The sequence below is a fragment of the Hemicordylus capensis genome, chromosome 1 (genome assembly GCF_027244095.1).
Source record: "Hemicordylus capensis ecotype Gifberg chromosome 1, rHemCap1.1.pri, whole genome shotgun sequence".
Lineage (NCBI taxonomy): Eukaryota > Metazoa > Chordata > Lepidosauria > Squamata > Cordylidae > Hemicordylus > Hemicordylus capensis.
The window spans coordinates 308,184,369-308,212,009 of NC_069657.1; the positions used below are offsets into that span (position 1 = coordinate 308,184,369).

The 27,641-nt window shown below is 43.0% G+C and overlaps 1 protein-coding gene across 4 annotated transcripts in view; it reads left to right on the forward strand.

The window, feature by feature from the left end:
- The window catches only part of SENP6 (SUMO specific peptidase 6), a 123,717-nt gene that overhangs the window by 86,991 nt on the left and 9,085 nt on the right, over positions 1-27,641 (forward strand). For 3 of the 4 annotated variants that reach the window (XM_053286930.1, XM_053286931.1, XM_053286933.1), the window contains 3 exons: positions 3,997-4,430; positions 7,957-8,060; positions 22,133-22,224. In XM_053286930.1, coding sequence (XP_053142905.1) covers positions 3,997-4,430; positions 7,957-8,060; positions 22,133-22,224 — 630 coding nt within the window. The remainder of the gene's footprint in view (positions 1-3,996; positions 4,431-7,956; positions 8,061-22,132; positions 22,225-27,641) is intronic. The other variant, XM_053286932.1, reaches the window with a different exon arrangement.

Consider the following 27,641-nt stretch of genomic DNA (forward strand, 5'->3'; position numbering starts at 1 on the left):
CCCGCTGCCCTTTAGAAGCCTTTTGTGAAGGCTTCGTTTTTGCTTGTAAGGGGGAATTCTCACCAGATTTCCCTTTTAGAAGCATGGTGAACCATCCGCAAGTCTGATCGCGGACAAGCTGGCCTTCTTGAAGGCCAGTTCGGTTCACAATCGGACTGGTTGAACCAGCCCAGTTTGTTGTGAACCAGTTTAGTCCAAACTGGTTCATGCATACCCCTAGCTCTTTTGTACACTCTTGTTGTTTCTGTGTTTGCTGATGTGCATTTTGAAAATTATTTTAGGGTTTTATTATGTTTAGTGATGTCATTTTGTTCTAACGATTGATTTGATTCATATTTCATGCTATCTATAGACTCAGTAAAGCCTACAGCATTTTTTCTAAATGTAAATACCCCTGTCCCTAAGAGGCTCAAAATCTAGACATTTCATGGTTTGGAGAATAAGAGACCAAAATGCCTTTGTAACCATAAAAATCATGTAGATGAAGAAAAGAGCTCGAGTCCAAGTGCAGTGCTGGTAATATCTCTAAAACTCTGCCTAGGAGGAAGCTAGATATTCACTCACAGATGGAATGTTCCTTCTCCATCATCAGCAGCGCTAACGGGCAATGGTGATTCTTGGAAAAGGTGCTGCAAAGTGGGCTGGGTTGGATAGGGCTAGAACTCAATCCTAGGTGGTGATGGGGTCCCTGAGCTTGTGGCCAAGAGGGTGTAGTTGTCAATGTGTTTGCTTGAATGTAGGCTGCTTTGGGGGCTTTTGCTGAAAAGTGGCCTACACATTTTTAAAATATGCTCATCAGTCATATAATATGGATGATAAATTTCACTTTTGACCACATGAGGGCACAAACACATTTCCCACATAAAATTAACTTTGATAAAGTGATAATGAATTAGGCTTCAGTTGCATTCACTTGAAGGTTAACCTTTTTGCTCTTAGATTAGGAAAGTTTGTAAGCCACAGAGCACAGTGGAACTCTTAAAATAAAATATCACTTCAGTATACTTTTCTGTAGGAATTCAGTTATTATGGTGTCAGCAGGGACACTCAAAAGTTGTACATCCATAGGTTGTCACCCATAGAGTCACTTCAGATGCAACAATAAAACATGGTTTTGCCACTATGAGAACAATCAAACCTAGTGCTTGACCTTGTGTGATTCCCCCCCTCCTCAAAGCCCCCACCATGTGCACTGAGAAATGTCTGGTTGTAGACATGAGAGGCTTCCAATCACTGTTTGCAGCAAACTGTAATTTCCTGGTTTTGTCTGAATATAACAAACTGTGGTGTATGCACATCTTCCTTTGCTCACAAAGCAGGATATCAATCCATACATGATCCTGCGGTCTGGTTTTATGTCCTGTATCACACTATCTTCTGGATTTAATTGGGCAGTTTGTGTCATTGTCACACAACATTCTTTCAGAGAACAGCAGCTGGGGTCCTCTTTGACAGTGGATATATCCAAAAGAGAATTAATATTCCTCCGTGCCACACAGGATGCCACATGAGGGAGTTCACCCCCTGGAGATCAGGTAGCTTAATGGGGGCTTCCTGTCTCCATTATCACCTGGCATACTGTATATCCTGAACACAGTCATTTAACTCAATTAGCTCCAGTGGTTCATTAGGGCTCGAATATCTGGTAAGGGATCTTATGGGAGTGGTACTGTGTCTTATCTTGACCTGTTTCCCCCTGCATGGTCTCCAATATTTCCATTTTGGTATCATTTTTAACATTAGTGTCATCTGGGTTGTAGTTTGTCAGTGCCTTGGCTGCACGCAAGCCATTATCAAGGAGCCTTTAATGTCCTTGAAAGCTGCTATAACTTCATTTAAATTTTCCAGATCTTGTATATGAAGGCAGTCATTTACATTTGATTCTTCTGTGAGAGAGTCCAAAAACTGCTTTTGCCTAGCTTCTAAATGCTTAGAGCTGATGTTTTATTTGGTTGCTTGCCTATACAACAACTTGTCTTGGGAACCTTATCTTCAAGGTCATAATAGTTTATCCTTAGGCTCACTGAGCTTGACTTAACCCTACTTTGGCACAGAAGGAAGCAAGTGTTTTCTCGAAAAACTGGTTGAAAAGATCTGGAAACTGGCCAAATAATCTCGCATTTCTCTGGAGCATAGATTGAATTACAGGTTGATCTAAATACTAATATTTTATAAATAGAGACTTTAGGGAGCCAAGTAATAAATTTTAAGTCTAATTGGGCTACTACAGTAATAATTTACTCAGAGAGACCAGCACAGTTTTTCAGCTTACCCAACAATTTCTGTTCAGATCATTCATGCCAATGAAGAGTACCATTTGTTTGCTTTGCAGGCTCCATGAGTTGTATGAGCTCTTTGATCTGTTCGATTAGGAGGCATTTCTCAGAATCTCACTTAGTTTGGTTGGCTTATTTTGCTTTACAGGGTTATCTATATTGAATCCCTTCCCTTGCTGCAAACTCGAAACTCCTTCTTCTTGGTTGAAATTAACCTGAAAAACATCAAATGTTTTCCTTAATCCATCCAGTTTCCTCCAAATTCCATGCAGTTACTGGAACAAATTCACAACCTTTTCAGCAGTGAGGAGTGTCCGTTCAGCTAGAATCACTGTGGAAAAGGCATTTTCTGCATGTCGCCCTGAGAATGAAAAAGCTCTTCTTGTTCACAATCAGTTGGCAAGTCGGTTGCCTCTGTTTCTTAATTAGGCATAGTGATTTGGATTCCAGCACTGCATATTGTTGTTTGTGGAAAATGTTTCAGTAACACTCTACAATGCTTTTCCCATTAAAAGTTGATCTATTCTTAACTGTTTTCCTACTTTGGCCGCTCCCTGGTTGGGGGATGTGCAGAATCTCTTTTTTGAGTCCATGTTGCCTTTTTACTAATATATCGACTTCGTTTGAGGCAACTTTAAAAGAGTCACTGTTCCAGAGCTTTTGTCTGTGGAACTCCATCTGCTAGATGTATCTTCCAGACTTCAGAATTGAAAATACTTTCAAATCCCAATGTTTTTGTGTTCTTCCAGTTCAAGATAAAACAATTCCAGCTAAAAGTACTAAAAAAAAAAAAAACACCCAAAGAAAAATTTATTTCATTTCACTTCATTTATATACAACCCTTCCAAAAATGGCTTAAGGAGGTTTAAAATGCCAAAAAATGTTCCTCAAAAATAGCTTCAGTCTAGAGAGCTCATTAAAACAAGCTGCTGCTGCATCGCCATTCTGGACACACCACCAATTGCAAAATGAAATACTCAGTGTATTCCCTGGTGCAGTGTGGAGGCAGCCATTCCTACTGTGAATTGCTACACTTTGTCCAGCACCATTAGGGCTCCTTGAAGGGAAATTGAACCCTCTCAAGCTGTACTGTCATCTTGGAAGGTGCACATGGAATGCTGGGAAGTATGATTTTTCCCCCAGGGCTTTCCCCACAGATCGCTTATAGGGAAAGTGTTGGGAAAGACTACACTTCCTGGTACTCTGTGTATACCTTCCAAGATGCAGTGGAATTTGACAGGGCTTTGTTTCTCTTCAAGCCCCCCACTCCAAAGCAGGTGCTGGACAGAATGTAGCACTGTACAGATCACCACAGCAGGAAATGGCTTTCATATTGGAGGCTTTTGCCAAAGCGACACCTGCTTGAAAAATAGTGAAGATGACTGCTGTATTCAGGTGAAATGGAAAACTGTGGCTTGTTGCAAACTGCAATTGGAAGTTTCTGATCTTGTTCCCTCATGCATAAAAAGGGAGTACTTTTTCTGTGTCTGCTTGGTCTTGTAACAATGAAACCATGGTTTTATTACATCTGAATATGGCCATAATGTATTCATTTGTAAATGTAAATGGATTTGTAGATCCATTTGACAAAGATGATCAGGAAGAATGTTTTTTTTTTTAAGCACTTGGGAATAATCTAATATATTAAATGGTTAATATTCTAACATGGTATAACATATAGCTATTGAGTTAAATCTCTGATTTGTGTCTTGCATTGCAGGGCACATTGGTTTTTGGCTGTCATCTGTTTTCCAGGTTTAGAGAAACCTATGCATGAGCCCAATCCCTTCTTCCAGGATCATATATCTACACAGGTTAAATCTTCCTCTTCAGATCAAGACAGAAGCACTTCGCCACGTAAACCCAGTGAATTGGATATATTGCAACACTCCTCATCTGCAGCTGTAACAAAGAAGGCACTGAGCAAGAAGCCTATTGCAGCATTAACGGACACAGGCACAGAAGCTGAGGAGAGTGAGTTATGGTATTGCAGAAGAAACCTTTCTGGGAAAAGTGGCTTAAAAAAATTAAATCAGTTAAATAGTACCACAGAAGACTTGAGAACTGTGGAATCTGTATGTCACAAACATGAACATAGGACTTCAGAGGCAAATGGCATGCAGTGTGAACAGAAAACTCACATACAGGCTACTGGTGGGTATTCGTCCTATCTATGTGTTAGTGTCAGGAGCTTAGAAATGCATCTGAAAGTCTGATATATTAATAACAGAATATCTGCTATTATTAAATAATATTATAAATAATATATATAAATAATAAATACAGCACTTTAACTAGTGAAGCAAGTACCAGTAAATGAACTAGGGGCCTTAGGATGTAGCATTGTTGACCCTGATTGGGTATGGATCAAATCAGTGCCTGGATGGAAAGTACTGCTCTAAGCTTTCTAAATAAAGAATGGAATACAAGTAATAAACAAGTTGCACTTGGGAAAAATACTTCAGAATGTAGCACTTTTGTTGAAAAATACAGCCGACACTTGCACTAATCCTTGTACCTGTTGTAAAACACTGGGTTTGGTGCACTTGGGAGTCCAATTTTTTCACTAGATGTCATCCATGTAGATGTCATATTTATGACATGCTTGCGTACAGGATTAAAATTAGGATGCATGTGGATTAGGCACACAGTTGTGGAACTGCTTATAGTTGCATTTTTGAATGTTGCAGTTGGTAAGCCAATCATTCTGATTTGAAATTTTTTGCTTGAAGTGGCTACTGTATTCTTATTTTTTTCAAATGCATGTGTCCTGGTTTTAGAGAGATAGCATATGCTTTGCATGCAGAAAGTCCCAGGTCCAATCTCTGACATCTCCATCTACAAGTGTTTTTGCTAGCAAGCCTAGAAAATGCTTCTGCCTGACACATTGGAGTGAATCTGCCTATCTGAATTGACAGTATGGAGATATAAACAAAAATGTCACTAAGCATATAAGCTCATATTATTGTGTGAAGTGGAATTCCATTTTTTAAATAAAAAAAAATCAGATGACTCCTTAATGCCATTGCACATTTCTCCTCAGCTGAGCATCCAATGGTTGGTAGTAACTTGGTGTTTCAAAACATTAATATAATCACAGCAGAGAGTTTTGTATCTCTGTTTTGGCTTGAAATATTATATGGATGGGACAAGATCCTTGGTAATACCAGGATCCTTGGTATTTCTTCTGGAAATACAACAACAAAAGTTGGAGATACTACCATTTTCAAAATTGGAAATGCAACATACTGAAAGTACTAATCTTTTTTTAAATATAGAAATTAGAAGTAGTTTGTACTTTTATTAAATTCATTTGACAAAAATGTATGGAGCATGGAAGTAATCATGTAACCAGAGTGGAAAGTGATCGGTGGTGTTCCTTGCAAGGTCCGGTAGCCAGCAACAGCTCCCATCAAGTCTAAGTGCGTCACTCTGACGAATTGTTTATTAGGCCTCTGTGAAGGTTCAGCCAAAGCCGAATATACCACACGGGCCCTCTGGCATCATGTAGAGGCAGCCATTCCCACCATGCTGTGCTGTGTTGGAGAGGAGAGCTGGTCACAAGCACGACTTGTCCCCCTAGCTAAGCAGGGTCTGCCCTGGTTACAAATGAATGGGAGACTTGATGTGTGAGCACTGTAAGATATTCCCCTTAGAGGATGGAGCCACTCTGGGAAGAGTATCTCCAAGTTCCTTACCTGGCATCTCCAAGATAGGGCTGAGAGAGATTCCTTCCTGCAACCTTGGAGAAGTCATTGCCAGTCTGCATAGACAATACTGAGCTAGATGGACCTATGGTCTAACTCAATATATGGCAGCTTCCTATGTCCCTATGTGTTTTGCTCCCCACTCAGTGGGGCTCCTTTTAGGGAAAAGGACCTCTCTTCCTTTCTTCCTTATCATATTTATATACCACCTGATATTGATATATAGGTGGTGTTCATAATCCAAAGTACAATATAAAACAACTTTCACAGAATAAAAATAATTCACAGAGTAAAACAATTAAACCATTTAAAAGTAGTTTTAATTAAAAGCGTGAGAAAATGGGTGTGTTTTTAAACAACAATCAGAGATGGAGAAGCTCTTATAGCCCCAGTACTATCTTGGAAGGTGCACTTGGAACATTGGAGAGTATTCTCCTTCTGAGTGCCTTCCCCATAGAGCTCTATGGAGAAACCTTTGAGAAGGACTACACTCCCCAGCATTCTGTACACACTTTCCAAGATGGTTCTAGGGCTCAAGAGGGCTCTATTTCCCTTAAAGGAGCCCCCCCCCCAATGAGGTCAGCATAGTTAGAAATAGCTCTTACCTTGAAATTTTATTTTTTTAAAGAACAGTGGCTCCAGTTTTGAAAACGAAAAATAATGGAGTTAGTTAAAGAAATAATATCATAATGTATAGGTGCAGTGCGTCAAATATGGTAGTGTGATATATTTCTGTCACAGTTTAAGTTTGGTTGGCATCTTTAGTTTTGAGCTTCTGCCACTGTTATTTTATTTGTTTGTTTAGCAAATTTATTGAGCTGCCTGACTTCTTTAGACTTGAGGCAATTTACATAAATTAAAACAACGACGAAGACCAGGGGAGATTGGGAGGAAGAGAGAAAAGGAAAAAAAAATACCTCCCCACCACCACACACACATTACAAACTAAGAGCCTGGCAAAATAGATAGGTTTTCAAGAGTTTCTTAAAGGACAGAAGAGAGGGGGAATTATGAATCTCAGGAGGCAGAGTGTTCCTCGAGGAGGAGCCTGCAACAGAGAAGGCCCTCCCACGAGCCTGGGCCTGGGACGCTGAGAAGGGCCACCTACTAAATTTCTTGGTAAAATTGAAAAGTCTTTCCAGTAATCATATCAGGAAGATGATGAATTCTACATAATGTTGCTAAGTCGAAAACTAGTGTGCCTGATGTAAAAGTTCTACTTTCTAGCAAAGAGCGTTTCATTCCCCCCCCCCCCCCACCTCGGCCCCCGTCATGTTTATCTCATGGCATTTGTCCTTGAAGTATTTCCTCTTCTCCTCTTGCTCCCCAAGTCCTGGAGCACTTTGGGATAGGGTGAGAGATGCATTAATCACAACCAGTAAATTAGAACACAAGCAAACACCAATGAAGAGTTTCTGTACTTAACAAAACACATGACAGTGAAGACTATTCATTATACAAATGGAGGGAAAAGAAACTGTCTCCTTAGTTTGATCAAACAAGTACTTTGTTTGATTCACCCACTTCAATAGAACTTGCAAAGCACTTTTCATAGCACATTGCTTGTGAAAGAATGTGCTAGTGTTAGAACACAATAGTGTTAGAACACTGCATATACTGGGTTGTATTCTAAGGTTCCCTTCTGTGGTAGGAGGAGTCCTTAAAATACAATATGATACATTGTCAATGGATTTGCTTTCCATTTTGGTATAGTTATTAGTGCTTTTGTGAGAATTCATGTTTTATTGTGGTAAATGTAAGGATGTAATTTAACATAAAAGCTCTGCTAACGAAGTAAAATGTATAAAAACAGATCTAACATCTTTTTGGAAGGATGAATTTAATTAGGCTCTTGTCCTCTTGAGTATGTTGCTGGCATAAAACTCATACATTCTTCTTTGTGGTTTCTCTCTCTTTTTTTCATCTGGGAGAGGGTACACTTTAAAAAATATTTTTATTTGTGATTGATGCAGATGGTTTACAGAAAATCAGGCTAAACTATAGCGAAGATTCAGCTGACAGTAGTAAAGCAAATGAAGATGAGCTAATAGATTTTTCAGAAGATCAAGATAACCAGGTAAGGTTATTGACAGCATTGCTTCAATAACTAGTGGTGGTCTCTTCCTAAGAGTGAAGTTTTGCTCAAGAATGTTTAAAAGCTCAATGAAAATGAATAGAATGGTGAAACAAATAACCCTTTGAATACCATTTGACTTGTTAAAAACAGCATTTTCAAGTATTAAGTACCATACGATTTTGATTTTTGCACGTTGACTGAGGTGGCCTCAGCAGTAATATGCAGGAGCATGTTGTGTAATACTTTGCCCTCAACAATCTAGTAATCATTGATTTCTAACTAGTAAACGGTAGTGTGATACTTAACTGCATTTCCATGTCTGGGTAACGTTCTTAAAGGAAAATAGAATACTTAACTCTGTGTATGTGCACTTTGGCATCTGTAAAGAGCTTAGATTAGTTCCTCAGTCGTACTGGCACTCTTTTTGAACTTCAGTAAAATATGGCATAGGCTTTCTGTAGTAAGTAACTTCTTTGGGGAGCACTTTTTCGTACTGGTACTCTTTCATACTTTTTCAAGATTGGTAAGTTACCATTACCAACCACTAGAAGTCAGGCTTTATCTAGTCTGGTAATTTGATAGAAATAGGAATCTGTTTTTTTACATTGAGAGACTAAAACTTTCTTTGTTAAGCAGAGTTTAGGATTTTCTTTTTAGGGAGCTTATTCATGTCACTATTTCTAAGAGAATAGTCTCCCAAAAGGATACTGCTGAGACATTTCTGCATTCGTGGATGACTACAAAACTTGGCCATTTTTCCATTCAACATCTGAATAAACACACCAGTGAAGGACCAAAACTCTGCTTTGGAGTGTATTCAAAGAAGATGACAACAATCAAGCTTCTTTCTCAGCTATTTTCTCTTTCCAAACAGTTTTAAGAAAAGCTTCCACTTCCCTCTAGGGAAAATTTACTGAGGAGAATTGTTGTGCTATACCTGACACATACAGCTGATGAAAGGGAAAACAATTCATTAGATGGAATGGAACAATTTTTGAAACTTTGTTACTCTGCAGAAGCCTTTGACATGCTGAACCTGCCATTCTCAGTTGCTGGGGTCAAGGCCATCTCTACGGGTTATCTTCATCACGTGCTCCAGGGGCAGGACTTAAGTTAATTAGTTGAAGAAAGACCCGGGCTGAGGAGGATGACCCCGCCAAGTTCTTTCAGTCCTGCGTAGCTCCAGGCAGGCTTTTCTCTCTCTCCACGTTTTATAGCCTTTTCCTTCCACAACTTTCTACCTTGCTACTTTCCTGTGCCCACTATTGCTTGTTTTCCTTCTGCTTACCTCTCCTGCAAAGCAAAAAAAAAGATCGTTCTTTCTTTGTTTGTCTCCCCGCTTCACCCTCCTCTCCCTCCCCCCCCCCCCATGGAGCTATCAGGAACACCTTTGCATATTTGCGTTTCTGCTGGGAAGCCGAAGAGGGACTTTCCAAAGGGCACTAGAGCGCCCGATGCATCGCTTCCACTGCCGCCCCTGCCGGAGTGCCGTCAGAAGGGAAGCCGGCCACAGCCACAGCACGTCTCCCGCCCTCGGGTGCTGGAACGCGCCCCTCAGCGGCTCAGCAGACCTCCTCCAGCTCAGGTGAGAAGGCAGAGCCCTTTCCTCCCTGGGTTCTGCAGAGCAACGCAGCAGCAGGGCGCCTGGTGATCTACCCGCTACTGCTGCAGAGGGAGAGAAGAGCGCTGGCAGAGGCCAGCATGGAAGCGGCGCCTTCCCCGGCGCTCCCAAGAGGGTGCCCGCCCCGAAAAGCCCGCCAAGAACATGGCTGCTCCGATGGAGGTCCCCTCGGCGCCTACTCTTCAGAATGTGATGAGCTCTGCCCATGGGGGGTGGGTACCTTGACCGCTGGGGCCCCGTTTGCTGCCTCCCCTGCCTCTATGCCCCCAGAATGGCAGGCGGGGTTCAAGAACGCTATGGTGGACACCTTTTTGTAGTTGAACCCCCAAAAGCCTAAGAAGAGGTCTAGAAAGAGAAAGCGGGACTCTTCCTCCTCTGGGGAATCCTCTGAGTCCGCCCCCGCCCCCGCTCCCTCTCCCAAAAAAGCCAAAAATAAAAGGAAGCACTCTAAAGCTTCATCAAAACAGTCTAAAGTCTCCTTCCCTCAGGCCACCAGGATTCACTCATCTGAACTCTCAGATCGGGACTTTGGGGATCCAAACCCCTTAAAGCGCAAGCCTGCATTTCCACTGCAGTATGCAAGACCTATGGTCTCTGGTGGGGATTGTGATATGGAGGAAGTTCAGATGGACTCAGGAAAGGAGACGCAGACGCCAGCTACCCCTTTAGATAAAGAGGATGGCGAATGGTTGTGGGGGGGGGGGGTGAAGGGCCTGAAACCAGTCATGTCTCTCAATGCCTGTTTGGCCCAGAGGACTTTAACCCTTTAGTGACTAAAATCCTCACAACTATAGGATTACAATCTAAGATCCAGTCTGACTCTACCCCTGTCTCTAAGGGTGACTTAAGTGTTTCCCAAGGCAAAACCTAAGGACATGCTTCTCTCCTTGCCTGTTTCATTGAAAGCATTAGGGAGGAATGGGCCTTACCCGCCTTGGTGCGCAAGCCCGCAGCGGCGGCGCGGTTTTACTCTCTTCAACAGGAACCAGCATCTCTTCTGAAAACGCCAAATACAGGTGCACCAGTGGCCCAGCTGGTCTCAAATTCGCTGCTGCTGTGAGATGGAGAAGTCTCCCTCAAAGACCCATTTGACAAGAAAGCAGAAATGGCCCTGAAGTGAGTACATGACAACTCTTCTTATGCTACCAGGGCGTCAGCTGCCGCATCCATGGCCGCCAGGGCCAGCCTCCTCTGGATCGATGACCTCCTTGCTGACTCCCAGACGGTCTCTCCCCGCCTTAGACAGCAGCCGTTAAGCTACAGAAGGCCCAAGCCTTTGTGGCGGACACCACTCTCGACGCCATCAGATTCTCTTCTAGGGCTTCTGCCGCATCAGTCGTGGGAAGAAGGCATTTATGGCTTAGAAGCTGGCAAGTGGAAGACCATGCCTTCCGCACCCCGCAAACAGGGCAAGCCAGCATTCAGATGATCCTTTCGCGCCTCTTACAGGCCCCGGGATCGGGACCTCAAGCAGCAGCGAGGAACCTGGAACCGGCAGCATTTCCCCGCCAGAACCCAGGGAAATAGACAGCCTTCCTCTCAGGTGAAACAGTCCAAGCAACAGCTATGACTCGGGCCGGGCACTCCTGGGAGATCACCTTTCCGCCTTCCTGCACACCTGGGAGCAGACCACGACAGACAAATGGGTGCTCAATGTGATCGAGCAAGGCTACAGAATAGAGCTGAACGGTCCTCCTCCGCCCAGATTCCTACCTACCCCACACTCAAACTCTTCTACCAAACACTCAAACCTGACCTGTGCAATTCGACACCTCGTGGAGATCGGAGCTGTGGAGCGGGTTCCCCAGGACCAGGTGGGGAGGGGCGTTTACTTTATTCTCTTCACAGTGCCAAAAAGGGACGGCTCATTCCGAGCGGTGCTGGACCTAAAATTTGTAAACAAGTGGGTGCGGTACAACAGATTTCGGATGGAGACACTCAGAGCCATCACGGAATCCCTACATCATGGGGATCTTCTCTCATCAGTGGACTTGAAGGAGGCTTATCTCCATATCCCGATCCACCAAGACAGCAGATCCCTCCTGAGATTCAAGTACACAGGCATTGATTATCAATACACCGCCCTTCTCTTTGGGCTGTCCTCAGCCCCCAGGGTATTCACAAAGGTCCTGGCCCCCATCCTGGTGAACCTTCACCTGGGGGGGATCAGGGCCTTTGTGTACTTAGACCTCCTCCTGCAATTCCACTCCAAGACACTGGCCTCGTCGATCTGCAGGCTACTCTACTCACTCTGTGGCGCCACGGCTTTATTAACAACGTCCAAAAAAGCCAACTGGTCCCCACACATCGCCTTCGCCATCTCGGAGTTATAATCGACACTCACCAGTATCGTTTATTCCTTCTACACGACAGATTTCTACTCGTGACTTCAGAAATCCAACAGGCACTGGACTCCCATTCAGTACCCTTTATGTCTCTCAGAAGAATCTTGGGCCTCATGGTCGCTACCCTCGAGTCGGTTCCCTGGGCCAGGTTCCATCTTCGAACCCTCCAGTGGTTTCTCCTGCCTCCCCAGACAGTCATATCTCTAAAGAGGCCAGTTCTGCTGACCCTTCCTTTACCGCTACGTCACTCCCTCCTCTGGTGGCACCCCAGAACATCTTGCAGGGCAAACGATACATGGACTATCCACGCCTGATAGTAACCACAGATGCCAGCACCAGGGGATGGGGAGCCCACTGTCTCCAACACTCCGCTCAGGGCCGATGGTCTCCTTTGGAGCAAAAGCATTCCATCAACTGGATGGAGCTCAGGGCCATCCGCTTGGTGCTCTCCAGCTTCCAAGACATAGTCCAGGGAAAGGATGTCCTCGTGAAGACAGACAATACGACGGCAAAGGCCCACGTGAACAGACTGGGGGGCACCCGGTCCAGATCACTACATCAAGAGGTGACCCTCTTACTCTTGTGGGCGGAGGAACACCTCCTCTCCATCACAGCACATCATGTCAAAGGCGACCTCAACTCTCTGGTGGACTGGCTCAGCCAAGAGGACCTCCTTCTGGGCGAATGGTCACTTCACCCCCGCATTTTCGATCAATTGGCATGCAGGTGGGAGACCCCGGAGGTCAACCTCTTCGCAACTCCCATCAACGCAAAGCTCCCAAGGTTCATCTCGAAGTTGCCATGCCCGACCGCGGAGGACACAGACACCCTGTCCACAACCTGGCCTCCGCAGGTCCTTTACGCCTTTCCACCTATCCCTCTCCTAGCGAGCTTCCTCAGACGCATAAGGACCTCGAAGGCAGAGGTGATACTGGTGGCACCCCACTGGCCCCGTCATTGGTTCGCCGAGCTCCTCCATCTCAGTATCGCGGAACCGTGGCACCTTCCATTCTCCCCCAACCTCCTATCTCAGGGACCAGTACACCACCCAGATCCAGGTTGGTTTTGGCTAGCTGCATGGAAACTGAGCGGAGGATCCTAGCGGAGGGGGGGGCTCCCCCAGAATGTCACTTCTACTATCCTGGCCTCACACAGAGATTCCACTAACAGAATATACCAATGTACCTGGAGAGCTTTCCTACGCTGGTCCTCCCACCATCATATCAAGAAGGGCACGGCCTCTATGACTCACCTTTTACAATTCCACCAGGAGGGCCTGGATAAGGGGCTCAAGCCCAACACCTTGAAAAGACAAGCAGCATTGCTGCTTGGCTTGATTGCCGGCACCTCTCGCAGGTCTATGCTTGTCCATCTACTCCTCAAGCGTTTCCTCCGTGGAGCGACGCTGCTATTGCCTCCGATGTCTCACCGTTTTCCTTCTTGGGATTTACACACCGTTCTCAGGGCTCTGCAGTGGACATCGTTCGCTGTCTCTCTCAAAATGCTCTCCTTCAAGCTAGCCTTCCTGGTGGCTGTCGCTACCGCCAGACGTGTGTCAGAGCTACGGGCCTTGTCGATTCATAAATCTTTCTGTGTGTTTGCGGAGGACTCTGTCCGCCTCATCCCGGACCCCTTTTTCAGACCTAAGGTCCTATCACAATTCCATCTCTCTCAGGATGTATTCCTACCTACCTTCTGTCCACGCCCACTACATGCCCAAGAAAAGCTGTGGCATAAGCTGGATGTCCAGCATTGCCTTAAAACATACATAAAGAGGACTGCTTCCTTCATGAAATCCAAGACTATGTTCATTTCATACCTACCAGTCTCCATGGGTGAGGCGGTCTCCTCAGCTACCATCGCTAGATGGATTCGAGCCTGCATTGTCTCAGCATATGAATCCCATCAACTGCGACCCCCAGCTAGGATCACAGCCCATTCTACTCAAGCGGCAGCTGCATCCGCTGCATTCTCTACAAACGCTCCTCTACATGAGATATGCAAGGCCGCGACTTGGAAGAATCCATCAACCTTCATGCGGCACTACAAGCTGGACACCTTTGCCTCTGCCCAGGCAGCATTTGGCCGACGTGTCCTTCAGAGCGTTCTCCCCCAGGATTAGTCTAGTCTAGTCCCTCCCACAAGACGTGCAGCTTTGGTATGTCCCGTAGAGATGGCCTTGACCCCAGCAACTGAGAACGGAGCATTGGTTACTCACCATGAAGGCTTCTTCTGGTTGCTGAGGTCAAGGCCATCTCAACCCACTCGTTCTGTTCTGGACTGCATCTGGGGGAGACGTTCCTGATCTCAGCATAGCACGGAGCCACCACCTGTAGACTTGAACGCTGGGGGTCTCCCTTCTCACTGCCCTTTTTTCTCTACTTGTAATACCTTCTCTACTGCAGTCTATTGGGCTTGTAAGAACTGGGCGGGGTCATCCTCCTCAGCCCGGGTCTTTCTTCAACTAATTAACTTAAGTCCTGCCCCTGGAGCACGTGATGAGGATAACCCGTAGAGATGGCCTTGACCTCAGCCTCCAGAAGAAGCCTTCACGGTGAGTAACCAATGCTCCGATCCCCCTTCATTTTAGACTGCCATCGAGTTGCCACACTGGACCATGACCCTTGAACAGTGCTAGAATTGAAGAGGAAAGAGGGGAAAGCAGTATTCTACTTCATATAGCTTCTGTGTTCTCTAAGGCTTTAGAATACTGACCTGATTTCTAGATTCTGGAATAGCTTTTATGCTAGCTACATCCTCTGCCCTTGGAGGCTTTCTTCTCAGCACAATCTTTGTATATTATATAGTATGATAGTTATACTTGGATTGCACCTGGCCTTTTTATAATAGGAGAGTTTTTGACTTGTAGAGGGATAAAGGAGGGTGTATCACTTACTGCCTTTTGACAAAGCACTTACAATAAAATTATCTAGACACACTCTAGAGAAGAGGTTGAACTTTAAAGCCATGCACAGTAGTCAGTGACACACTTAAATATGCAAAGGCAACAATTCCATAAAGAAACGCTTTGCAGAAATAGCTTTGGGAATATGTAATTTATGGCAAGAGATGAGGACATGAAAATAAAATGACTAGTATCATAATGCCCTTGTACAAATCTATGGTGCTGTCACTGAATGTTGTGTACAGTTCTGGTTGCTCCATCTCAAAAAGGATTTTTTGGAACTGGAAATGGTGCAGAAAAGGGCAATCAAAACTAACAGGGAGCTCAAGCACCTTCTTATGATGACTAGAACATTTGGGACATCTTACATTTGGTGGGGGCAGGGGGAAGGTGATAGTTTATAACATTTTGCATGGTGTGGACAACATATTTAAAGAGAGGTTTTTCTCCCTCTCCCATAATACTAGAACCCTGGGTCACTGAATGAAATTGATAGGAAATTCTGGACAGACACAGTGCTTCTTCACACAACACTTCATTGTGGCAGTAAACACAAATTGCCACAAAAAGTATTGATGGGCACTCATTTAGGTGGCTTTTAAAGGGGTTAGACAAGTTCATGAAGCACAAGTAGCAATGGCTGCTACTCTTGATGGCTATATGAAACTCCCAGGTTCATGGGCAGTATGCTACTGAGTTCAGTTGTTGAAGAGCAATATGATAAGAGGGCCATTGCCTGTGTGAATTTTTTGTAGACTTTCAGTGTGGGACACTGAATGCTGAATTTGATGGACTGGTCTGGTGCAGCTGTGCTCTTACGGTAAGGGAATAGTGCCATCCCAGCATAGTGCCCTTGCTTTCTTTCATGGGACAGCAGTTGCATGGCCCTCCTTGTTCTTGGTGTTTTGAAGGAAATTTAGCTGATGCTGACTTCTTCTGTTTGGTTAACAACAGATGCTTCTCTGCTGGGCTGGAGGGCCCACTGCGGGGAACATCAGATTCAGGGCAAGTGGACCCTCCAACAAGCACAGTGTCATATCAGTTTTCTGGAACTGCTGGCTGTCTTCAAAGCAATGAAAGCTTTCCTGCCACTTCTACAGGGAAAGGTTATACAAGTGCAATTAGACAATACCACTGCACTAGCCTACATCAACCGTCAGGGAGGGGCAGTGTCCCTTTCTTTTTGTGCACTCAGCCTGCAACTATGGCATTGGTGCATGGTGCATCAGGTCTACCCGATAGCCATCCACATAAAGGGCCTAGACAGCATCCTAGCGGATGACCTCAGTCGAGTTTTCCCACATCAACAACAGCATGAGTGGGAACTCAAGACAGATTATATTACACCACTCTTCATGAGTTGGATAAACATGACATCCTGTTTTTCATATTGCTACCCACATAATTTTCTGCAAAATGGTGAACCAATGTCTGGTGAAAAAATTGAAGAAAAAACCCAACTGAAAAAACCCTTCAGTTGCCAGAATTTTATCTATTGCATGTTTCCCCATCAACTCTTTTGCTAAATATTTTAGAGTAAACATTAGTTCACTCTGTACATTAGAGGGCTTTTGTGTGCTGATAGGTTAGAGTATATGCAACGTTGCACTTTCTGGATAGATTTGTGACTTGCGTATCAGGCTTATTTTGTAATTTGTTTTTAAGAAGTAACTGAAATACAGATAGTGGTGACAAAATTACATGTACTCCTTGGATTCTATTTGAGTCTTTCTGCATATATGGCTAGAAATACTCATTTGTAAGAGTGTAGTCTACAAAAGGAACAGGGAGTTGACATTCACTGTCTGTGTCTGTCTGTCTCTCTCTGTGTCTGTCTGTCTGTCTCTCTCTGTGTCTGTCTGTCTGTCTGTCTCTCTCTCTCTCTCTCTCTCTCTCTCTCTGTGTCTGTCTGTCTCTCTGTCTGTCTGTCTGTCTCTCTCTCTCTCTCTCTCTCTCTGTGTCTGTCTGTTCTCCCTACCCTGGCCAGCTTTTAAAATGTCTTTCAGCTTCTGTGCAAGTCACTATATCCCACACCAAAGGATCTTGTAATGAGTGCTACAGTACTTTAATAGCGGCAGTATCTGCTAACAGTTTTTGGTAGCAAATGAGGGCTGTGGTGTTCTGGGATTTATTTATTTTTAATTAAAGAGCTTTGGATTTGACTCTGGTTTTGCTTGCTTTCATTTTCCCAGTGTCAATGAGGTCTATAGCCAAGGACATTGTAGCAGACATTCACTCCAGTTGAGTTAAACAGTGTTAGGTCTGCTAAATGTCTTATTGTTTAAAATTCCAGGAATGGGCCGCTTTTTCTTAAGACTTTCGAATTATTTGTTTTTTATTCTGAGGCACACACTTGATTAAGATAGATCAGAGATGAGTTTTCTGGAAATTCTTGAATTGGAAACTTTTCTGCAAATTGTTCTGGATTCTTCCCCCCCCCCCCCCGGCATTGTAAACTACTTAAAAGCAGCATGAAACATACTGTCTAGCAAGATAAAACTGAAATGCAGTGCATATGAGAGCCAGCGTTGTGTAGTGGTTAGAGTGCTGGACTAGGACCAGGGAAACCTGAGTTCAAATCCCCATTCATCCATGATACTAGCTGGGTAACTCTGGGCCAGTCACTTCTCTCTCAGCCTAACCTCCTTCACAGGGTTGTTGTGAAAGAGAAATTTAAGTATGTAGTACACCGCTCTGGGCTCCTTGGAGGAAGAGCAGGATAGAAATGTAGTAGTAGTAGTAATAATAATAATAATTTTAAAGTTCTGTTTTTAGCTTTTTATTAATAACTTTTAATTTGAATTTTTTTTTAAAAAAATGGAATTTTAAATGTGGTTTTAGCCTGGTTGTTTGTTTGTACACAGCACCAAACCTCCATGTCTGGGCTGTTTAAAACATAGAACAAATTAAAACAGACATAAAAATCTTAAAACAATTTAAAACCGCAAGTCTTGTTAAAAGTCTTGGGTGAAAAAACATCTTTTAAGAAGTCTTTAAAGTTGTAAGAGATGGAGAGGCTTTTATTTCAGCAGGGAGTGCATTCCAGAATCTCGGGGCAGCAACAGAGAAGGCTCGTCCCTCTGTAGCCACCAGATAGGTTGGTGGTAATTGCAGATGAGTCTCTCCGGATGGTCTTAACGGGCGGTGGGGTTCATAATGAAGAAGACGTTCTCTTAAATACTCAGGGCCTAAGCTGTTTAGGGCTTTATAGGTTATAACCAGCACTTTGTATTTTGCCCAGAAACTTATTGGTTGCCAGTGTAGCTCGAAATGACCTGGAGGCCAACCAGACTGCTGCATCCTGTACCACCTGCAGTTTCTGGACTACATACAAGGCAGCCTCACATAGACCACATTGTAGTAGTCAAGTCTGGAGGTTACCAGCATATGTACAGCAAATTTTAACCTGTTTAACTTTATTATATTTTTATTTTACATTGTATCTATTTTATTAATGTTGTGAATTGCCCAGAGCAGTGGTGTACTGGAGGGGGGGTATAAATATTCTAATTTTATTTATTTATTTATTTATTTATTTATTTAACGTATTTTTATACCACCCAAAACTCACGTCTCTGGGCGATTTACAAGATAAAAACAAAAATAAAACATTAGTTTGAAAAAGAAAACCTAAGAAATTTAAAACACAGTTTAAAATTTTTAAAACAATATTATAAAAACAACATTAAAACAATCAAAACAATATCAGTTAAAAGCCTGGGTGAACAGGTGCGCCTTTAAAAACTTTTTTCAGAGATGGGGAGGCTCTTGTTTCACTAGGCAGCACATTCCAAAGCCTTGGGGCAGCAATGGAGAAGACCTGTCCCTGAGTAGCCACCAGACGAGCTGGTGGCAAATGCAGATGGACCTCTCCTGATGAATCTCAGTGGCCGGTGGGGTTCATGACAAAGAAGATGTTCTCTTAAATACCCAGGGCCCAGGTTGTTTAGGGCTTTATAGGTTATGACCAAAACCTTGTACTTTGCCTGGAAACATATTGACAGCCAGTTTAACTCCTTCAATACAGGAGTTATATGGTCTCTCCTAGATGACCAGGAGACCAACCTGGCTGCCGCATTCTGGACCAACTGTAGTTTCCGGACTACATACAAGTCCGGAAGTTATGCCCTCTCCCGATGATACTGACATGGAGAAATAGATTTGGGTGTCATCAGCATACTGATAACACCCTGCACCAAATCTGATGATCTCTCCCAGCGGAGATGTTAAACAACATTGGAGGCAATACGGAGCCCTGAGGGACACCATACAAAAGTTCAGATTTTGAAGAACAGTCTCCAAGGGTCACCATCTGGAACCTGCCCAGGAGGTAGGAGCAGAACCACTGCAGAGCAGTACCTCCCACTCCCAACCCCCTCAGATGCTCCAGAAGGATGCTATGGTCGTTAGTATCGAAAGCCGCCAAGAGGTCCAAAAGGACCAACAGAGTCACACTTTCTCTGTCAATTCCCAGTTGGAGATCATCCATCAGGCCATCCAAGGCATAGCCACCCTGGAAGCCAGTTTGAAATGAGGCTAGATAATCAGTTTCCTCCAAGACTGTCTGGAGCTGGGAGGCCACCACTCTCTGTTACCTTGCCCAGCCACAGAAGGTTGGAGACAGGCCTGTAGTTACTCAGCTTTGAGGGATCCAAGGTGGGCTTCTTCAGAAGCAGTCTAATAATTGCTTCCAGCAGTCTAATAATAATAATAATTGCCAGAAGCAGTCTAATAATTGACTAGGAGGCATCCTACCTTCCTTAAGAGATGCATTTATAATCTACACCAGGCCTTCTACAAGAACCCCCTGCCAGATATTATAAGCCATGTCAGGCAAGGGTCAAGAGGACAAGTGGTGGGCCACACCATTCCAATCAGCTTGTCCACATCCTCAGGCGTCACAAACTGGAACTGATCCAACCTAACCACAAAAGAAGAGTCGCTGGATACCTCCACATCAGATACTGAAGTAACTGGAGACGGAATCTAAGTCTGCCCGAATACGAGAGATTTCCCCCACAAAGAATTCATTAAACACATTGCAGGGGGTAATCGATGGTTCCAAATTCTGATTCAAGGGAGGAGGGGCACATACTAGTCCTCTCACAACCCTGGCCTGAACAGCTCTGCCAGACGTGAACTTGTGGATGCAATACAGGCAGAAAAGAATCGCTTCTTTGCTGCACACATTGCCTGAGCATAGGTCTTCAGATGAGCTCTATGTTGCAATCTGTTGGATTCAAGTCGAGTCTTTCTCCGCCTGTGCTCCAGTTGTCTACCTTGCCGCTTCAGCCCCCGTAGTTCTTCCATATACCAAGGGGCCAGTTTTGAAGCAGGTCGGAGGGGACGCTTGGGAGCAATCATGTCGACTGCCCCGGTGAGTTTGCTGTTCCAATTCTCCACCAGGGCATCAACAGGATCACTGGCAGAGCCAACACTGAATTCCTCCAAGGCTTCTTGAAATCCTGTTGGATCCAATAACCTTTTCGGGAGGACCATTCTAATAGGTCCCTCGCCCCTGTGAAGGTGGGGTGTGACTGTGAGTCCAACCTTAACCAGATGGTGGTCCGTCCATGACAATGGGGAAATCACAGGAGTCCCCACCCACGGAACACCACCCTGATCAGAGTGAAAGACCAAATCAAGTGTGTAACCAGCAATGTGTGTCGGTCCCGAGACTACTTGAGATAGGCCCGTAGTTGTCATGGTCACTATGAACTCCTGAGCCGCCCCGGACAAATTGGTTCCAAAATGAACATTGAAGTCCCCCAGCACTACAAGCCTGGGTGTCTCCAACAAAAATAAATAAATTCAAAAAGCAAAATAAAAGTTAGAACACACTAAAGAGAATACTCACAAATGTGTACAAGTCAAGATGGAAAATTTCTTTTCAAGCAATAACTGCTCTGTAGAGAAGCATGCCTCGATTTATAGAGTAAAGAAGCCTCAAGTGAGGTTAGCAAACATTTAAAACAGGAACACATGTATGTAGCAAAATTTAACCATTAAATAACAGCCAGGGAACTGGTGGAGAAAAAAAGTTAATAGTTAATATACCACAATAGAGGGTATCCTGTCTCAGTTATACATCAAGCTAGAACGAAGTCTTTAGATTAGAAAAGTTGTTCAATTTTAAATCTGACATTGAAGCTCTCATATACATTTATGGCATTTACTACTGGTTGACAGGCTGATGTTAGAAACTGAACGTGTTGTACTCAAGCAAATAGCTCTTGCAAATAAAGTAATAATTATTAGTAAAAGGGCTTATTTGGATTTTTTTTTCTTCCTCTTCCCCACACTCTGCTCCTAAACCTTTTGTTGAAGGAAGGTGTGAATGACTCAAGTTAGTTTGAATTTGGGATTTTTCCTAATCTCTTGAGAGTACATCCTTTTGTAACAGAGTTTATGTTGCAGTATCATGAGAGATGGTGCAATCAAATACACATACTTGACTTCACCCTGCAACGAAAACACAGAAATAAGGGAGAGATTGTGTAAGTTCACACGAGTCTCAGGCTGATCTCTCCTCAGGTACAGTCCGAAGTGGGTGATCATTTGAACAGGACAAAATGTTTTTTATTTTCTGTTCACTTGGGGTTTTTTTAATATAAAAAAATTGACTTTAGCAATATTGACTCTAGCAAATTGCCAGTATTACAAAGTTGTTCTTCTCCTTGTAAATGTATATTTTAGATATTTGTAACTCTATAAGAAGTAAAATGATGGAATACTAGGCAGACGTACTAAAGGTGGTCAATTCTTTGTAACTTAAAAGCCATGTTGACCATACTGCTAATATTTTCTTGTAATACTAGCAATCTGTCCACTGCAAGATAAAAATTACTCTGTTACAACAGTAGTTGGAAACATGGACAAACAATCCACCCACCCACCCCGCCCAAACACACACACACACACTCTTATGAGGCTGCAGGATGACCTCCTGGGAGTGAGCAATGTACATGCTTAACATGCATCACATGTGTACAGGGCCAGTTTGGATGTGGATAGGGCCAATTAGGGTCTTGCATCACATGTGGACGGGGCCAGTCTGAACAGGCTCTTAGATTGCTGGAATACATAAATTTTATTTGATACAGGCCAACAGTGTGTGCTGCCTGAGACTGAAAAATATAAAATATAACTATAGGTTTAAGATAGAATATTTTATAAGATAACTACACATTTTCTTTTTTAGGATAACAGCAGTGATGATGATGATGGTCTTACAGATGATAATTGTTCTTCAGAAGTGGGACAATGGCATCTGAAGCCAACTATATATAAACAGTAAGTTTCAAAGTGAGATATTTATGGCTTTCCATGAGCATCAGGAAATACTACTCATAATAATAGCATTCAATTCAAAGGAGAGAAATGCCCATTATATTTGATGATTTAAGAACTTTATTATTTGAAATATTTGTGTTTATCAAGTGCAATTTGTTTTAATTTACTGGCAATGCATTGGTCAGTCGTGATTGTGCATTCAAAGTACTGTATTTAATAGAAATTAATTTACTGAACTAAACCAGTAATTTAAATCATTTAATTAATCATCTAAATTTCAGCAAAAGATGAAGACATTTTGCTTTGGCTTGTTATGTAAACCCATCCCTAATGACTTAACATCTATTTACAAATACTTCACTCCCAGAGGATATGCACGAGTTCTTTGGTATACCTAAAAAGATCTTTGGACCCCTTCTATATGTATTTGGGGTTTTTTTCTTGCTCGATAGTCAAATGTCAGCAAGAGTAATTGAAATCTCCTCCCAAATCAATTCAGTCAAGACTTACTGATTTTTTCAATTGTCCAAAAACGTTGCTTGAGAGACCTTAACCCTCTTCTCTTTCCTTTCTTCTATAAGTTGCAGTTTCACAGCTCATATGAAAAAAAATAATCCAAGACTGGTGAGGCAGGAAGTTGTAATAAGCATGCTGGCCAACATCTTGACTAACAAAGAACCAGTGCAAAAGAAGGAACACCTGGGTAGAATCCCTGCTTCTGAAGCGTTCCAGACCACTACTGCTAGTGGGTTGGATTTAATGACCTCCCCTTCCCTTGGAAGCCCTCTGTGTTGCCCAAAAATGTCTCGGAGGGCTGTGCAACCTTAGGAACATATTTTGGGGTGGCATAGTACACTTCCAGGAGAAGGAGAGGCCATCAAAACTTGCCCTGACCACTGAGCCAGCAGTGTAGCTGAACTTCTCCGAAGCAGGATGTGTCAGTCCAAGACTTTAGAAAGTCAAGCTTGGAAGCTGTAAATAATTTTTAAAAAAAATTTCTGGGTAGCATCCAGACTAGTGCTGTTGATCATTCCATGCTTACTAAAAACAATTGTCTATTCCCCACCCCCACTTCTGTCCTGTTGCCCTCTCCCTGAAAACATGATCCTCCGGGTATGAGGGGTCATATATTGGGGACATCAGAGGAAAAGGAGTGGAGTAGACAAAAATCACTGAGCAAAAAAATTAACACAAAGGCAATGTTATACTGGATGCTGCCTTCAGAATTTTTTTTAGAATTGAACTTACCTCTTCATGTTTCCTCACTTACTTGTACGTTTAGAAATACCAATACAAAAAAAAATTATTATTATGTATTATTTAAAATATTGCAATAATTGTATGCTTGCTATATGTGCATCCCCAGTGAAATCTAGTATTTCATATCCTTCTCTCGGCACCATAGAGAAACCTGGCCAATTCTATTAGCTTTTAGAGTATTGCAACTGGAGCTACTGTGACTTCGGGCTATGGCTTGGCACGAATTGTCTCAGCCAGATGGTGGATCAAGTATCCTTCCGTCCAACTCAAATAAAAAAGCTTAATGACCCATGGATTACTACTTCAAATACTATTTTATTAATATTGGCTTGGGAAAGGACATACGTGTGTTAGGAACCTCACATTTTAGCCCAATTCTCCTTAAGTCGCTAATAAGGAAAGCATACTTAAGGACAATTTTTAAAAACATGCAGAAGAATAGGCCTTGCTAAAGGAGAACCAGCATGGCTTCTGCAAGGGCAAGTCTTGTCTCACTAAATTCTTGGAGTTCTTTGAGAGTGTCAACAGACATGTGGATTAAAGGTGATCCAATCGACACAGTATATTTGGACATTTAGAAAGCTTTTGACAAAGTTCCCCACCAAAGGCTCTTAAGTAAACTTAGCAGTCATGGGATAAGGGGACGGGTTCATGAGTGGATTAGTAACTGGTTGAAGGAAAGGAAACAGGGTAGGAATAAATGGAAAGTTCTCTAAATAGAGGAAAGAAAGAAATGGAGTCCTATCTGTCCTGGGACCAGTGCTCTTTAACATGTGCATAAATGATCTAGAAGTTGGGGTAAGCAGCGAAGTGGCCAAATTTGCAGATGACGCTAAACTGTTTTAGGGTAGTGAGATTGTGAGGAGCTGCAAAAGGATCTCTCCAAACTGGGTGAGTGGGAAACAAAATGGCAAATGTGGTTCAGTGTTAGCAGATGTGAAGTGATACGTATTGGAGCAAAAACCCCAACTTCACATATACACTGATGGGAACTGAGCTGTCAATGACTGACCAGGAAAGAGATCTTGTGGTCATGGTGGACAGCTCATTAATAGTGTCGACTCAGTGTGTGGCAACTGTGAAACAGGCCAATGTGTCACTCACTACAGCTGTACCAAACTTGGTTCAAATCAGTTAGACGGACCACAAGTTAGACCTCTTGCGCCTCAAATATTTACATGTCCACCATCTTGAATTCGGGTGGATGACATCATCACAAACTTCACCATTGAGGTGCCCTTACAACTGTACTCATTTGGTTCTGTAATGATCAGTCACCCCTCCCTCTAAAGAGAACCAGAAGTGAACCTGTCCTGACTGACAGCCTGGTGAACTCGAGGGCTCAGCCAATCAACACACCAAGTGGGTGGGACCTTGAGAGCTGTTGCTAGGAACAAGGTAGTTCTTTGTTAGAGGAGGACATGTGGCCATGAAGGATGGCTACAGAAAAATGACTCTGTAGGTCCTGGAAAGCCAGGAGGGCAGGAAGCTTGAATTGTCAACCAGAGTTTGATGAGTTCAGGAAAAGGAAGCCTGGGCTTTGGCTTCGGGAAGTTTAGGGGAAAGTTGTTTAGTCAGACTTTGCAGTAGAATTTATGTTTCTTGGGTGTGTGCTTTGTATATCCCTGATACTGCTCTATTATTGTTTACCTGTAATGTAATTTTAAAAAGAAACAGTAGCCTATGCCCATCTGACCTAGGGTGTTGCAAAAAACTCTACAAACATTTAAACGTGCCTAAGACAACCTATTTTTGTAATCTACTAAGTATTCTTAGCTGTATCTAAGAAAGCTAGAAGCTTCAGACGGAGGCAGTCTGTAGTAATTGAATAAAACTGGTTTTTTAGGTCTTCTTTTTACAAGCCTCTCTGAGCTGGTTTTTAACTCAGGAAAGCAGGGGCAAAGAGGAATTTTCTCTGGTGCAAGCACATCCTCAGACGTTCAGCAACTAGCAGTTTTCTCACCATGTGTAGGCTTGCATGTGGAACATTTTTGTACTTTTCCAGTAGCAAAATAAAGAGTTTTCCTTGGGATTCCACCCAAGCTCTGTCAATAAGCGGGGTGGTGGTAGCAGCTTTGAACCTACCGATAATTACAGAAGAATTTTAGGAGAAGCCTCACCAGAAAGCTCAGCAGAGAAGATCCAGCATTTCTTTGCCTCACATGGGCTTGATCTGAGACATAAGCTTTAATCTGCAGCAGGTTCATATTGGTCCAGTCATTGTAAAGTTGATAGCGGGGGATGGTCACATACATGGAATGCCAGGTGATCTCATAAGCCTACTAGAAAGTAGGCTAAAAATGCTAATATTATAATGCCACTATACAAATCTATAGTGTGGCCACATTTTGAGTACTGCATTGTAGAACTGGAAAAAGTGTAGAAGAGGGCAACGAGGATGATCAGGGCCTGGAACACCTTCCTTATGAGGCAAGGCTACATCATCTGGGCTTTGCAGTTTGGAAAAGAGGCAACTACGGGGAGACATAATAAAGGTGTATAAAATTATGCATTAATTTTATTAATTAGAGAAAGTGGACAAATAAATTTTTCTCCCTTTCTCACAACACTAGAACCGGGGGGTTATTCTATGAAACTGATTGCCAGGAAATTTAGGCCCAACATTAGGAAGTACTTTTTCACACAATGCATAATTAATCTGTGGAATTATTTGCAACAGAATGTGGTGATGGTCACTAGCTTGGATGGCTTTAAAAGAGATTTAGACAAATTCAGAGGACAGGTCTATCAAAGGCTACTAGTCTGGTGGTTGTAGGCCACCTCCAGCCTCAGAGGCAAGATGCCTCTAAATTCCCATTTCAGGGAAGCAACAGCAGGAGAGAGGCCATGCCCTCACCTCTTGCCTGTGGGCTTCTCAGAGGCACCTGGTATGCCACTGTATGGAACAAGATGCTGGACTAGATAGGCCTTGGGCCTGATCCAGCAGGGCTGTGCTTATGTAAGCAGTTCCTTAAAAGCTCTTTTAACATAAGAATGTTTGCCCCTTTTATAATGTTTTGTCACATTTCATAGTTCCTCCCATTGCATCAGAATTGTCCCTTGACTTGCTGGTGAAATGCATAGCTCTTAAAAGTTTAACTGACCAAAAATGAGTTACTGTAAATGTGGATAAATATAACAGTATATTCCTGCTCTATTTCTGAAGGCCCTATTAGTGGAATGGAATGACAGTGCTGATGCAGTGTCAGTTCTCTTGGAATTGCTGTTCGAGAACTAACACTTTCTTTTTTGCACTGTATTTTTTTTATGAATTCTTAACTGGCTTGTAGCTTTTAAGCATTAGGCTTCATGTGCTATATAACTCACTTATATAGTGGCTGAGCTATAAATCATCACCTCTGTCAGGAACTCAATCAGTGGCCTTAGGCAAGTCTCCTTCTTGCAGCATCAGCCCTCCATCTGTTTGCACTTGAAACTGCTATTTGAATAATATTGTTACTGTAATAGTTGCAGAACTGAAAACAAAGAAGAAATGGTAGTTTAGTACTCAAAACTAAATCTGAGTATTGGGCCACTTATTGTTGCAGACACATGCTTCTTTCCCCCACTTCTCTGTATGGTCTGTGTTCTGCTTGCTTATTCAGTGAAATCCCATGATTCTTTTTTTAATGTCTAATGTTAAGCTTTGCATCATGTCCATTTGCTGGAGTAACTCAAATGAATATGAGTTGCTCCAATCTCTAGTGTGATTTCCCCCCCCCCAAATGATTAAAGTTGGTGCATGTGTATGCTCTCCCAACGCCACTGAGTGAGTAATAACATTGCTTTTTGAGGTGGTAAAGATTAGCAGGAAAATATGCAGTAAATATTTCTGTTTTTTCAAGTGTAGTACTAGTTTTATCTTGTAGCAAAGTAACATTCCAAGACATGTAAATACCTTTCCAGATTATTTGAATTTTTATGTGTTTCCTTTGCTTCCATCTCAGTGTAAACTTAAGACAAATGCAAAGTTTGTATACTTTTGTGCTTCAGAGAACACAATGTTAGGTGGGGGGCAAAAAACCCTCCCATATGTTCCCTTGATTGCATAGTTGTGAACTGGTTGTGTGGGTACAGGAAATGAAGATTTCTCTAATAGAAGTTGTGGGGAAATGATTACATTTTTGTGTGCATCTTGTCTGTAACTTGAAATGCTT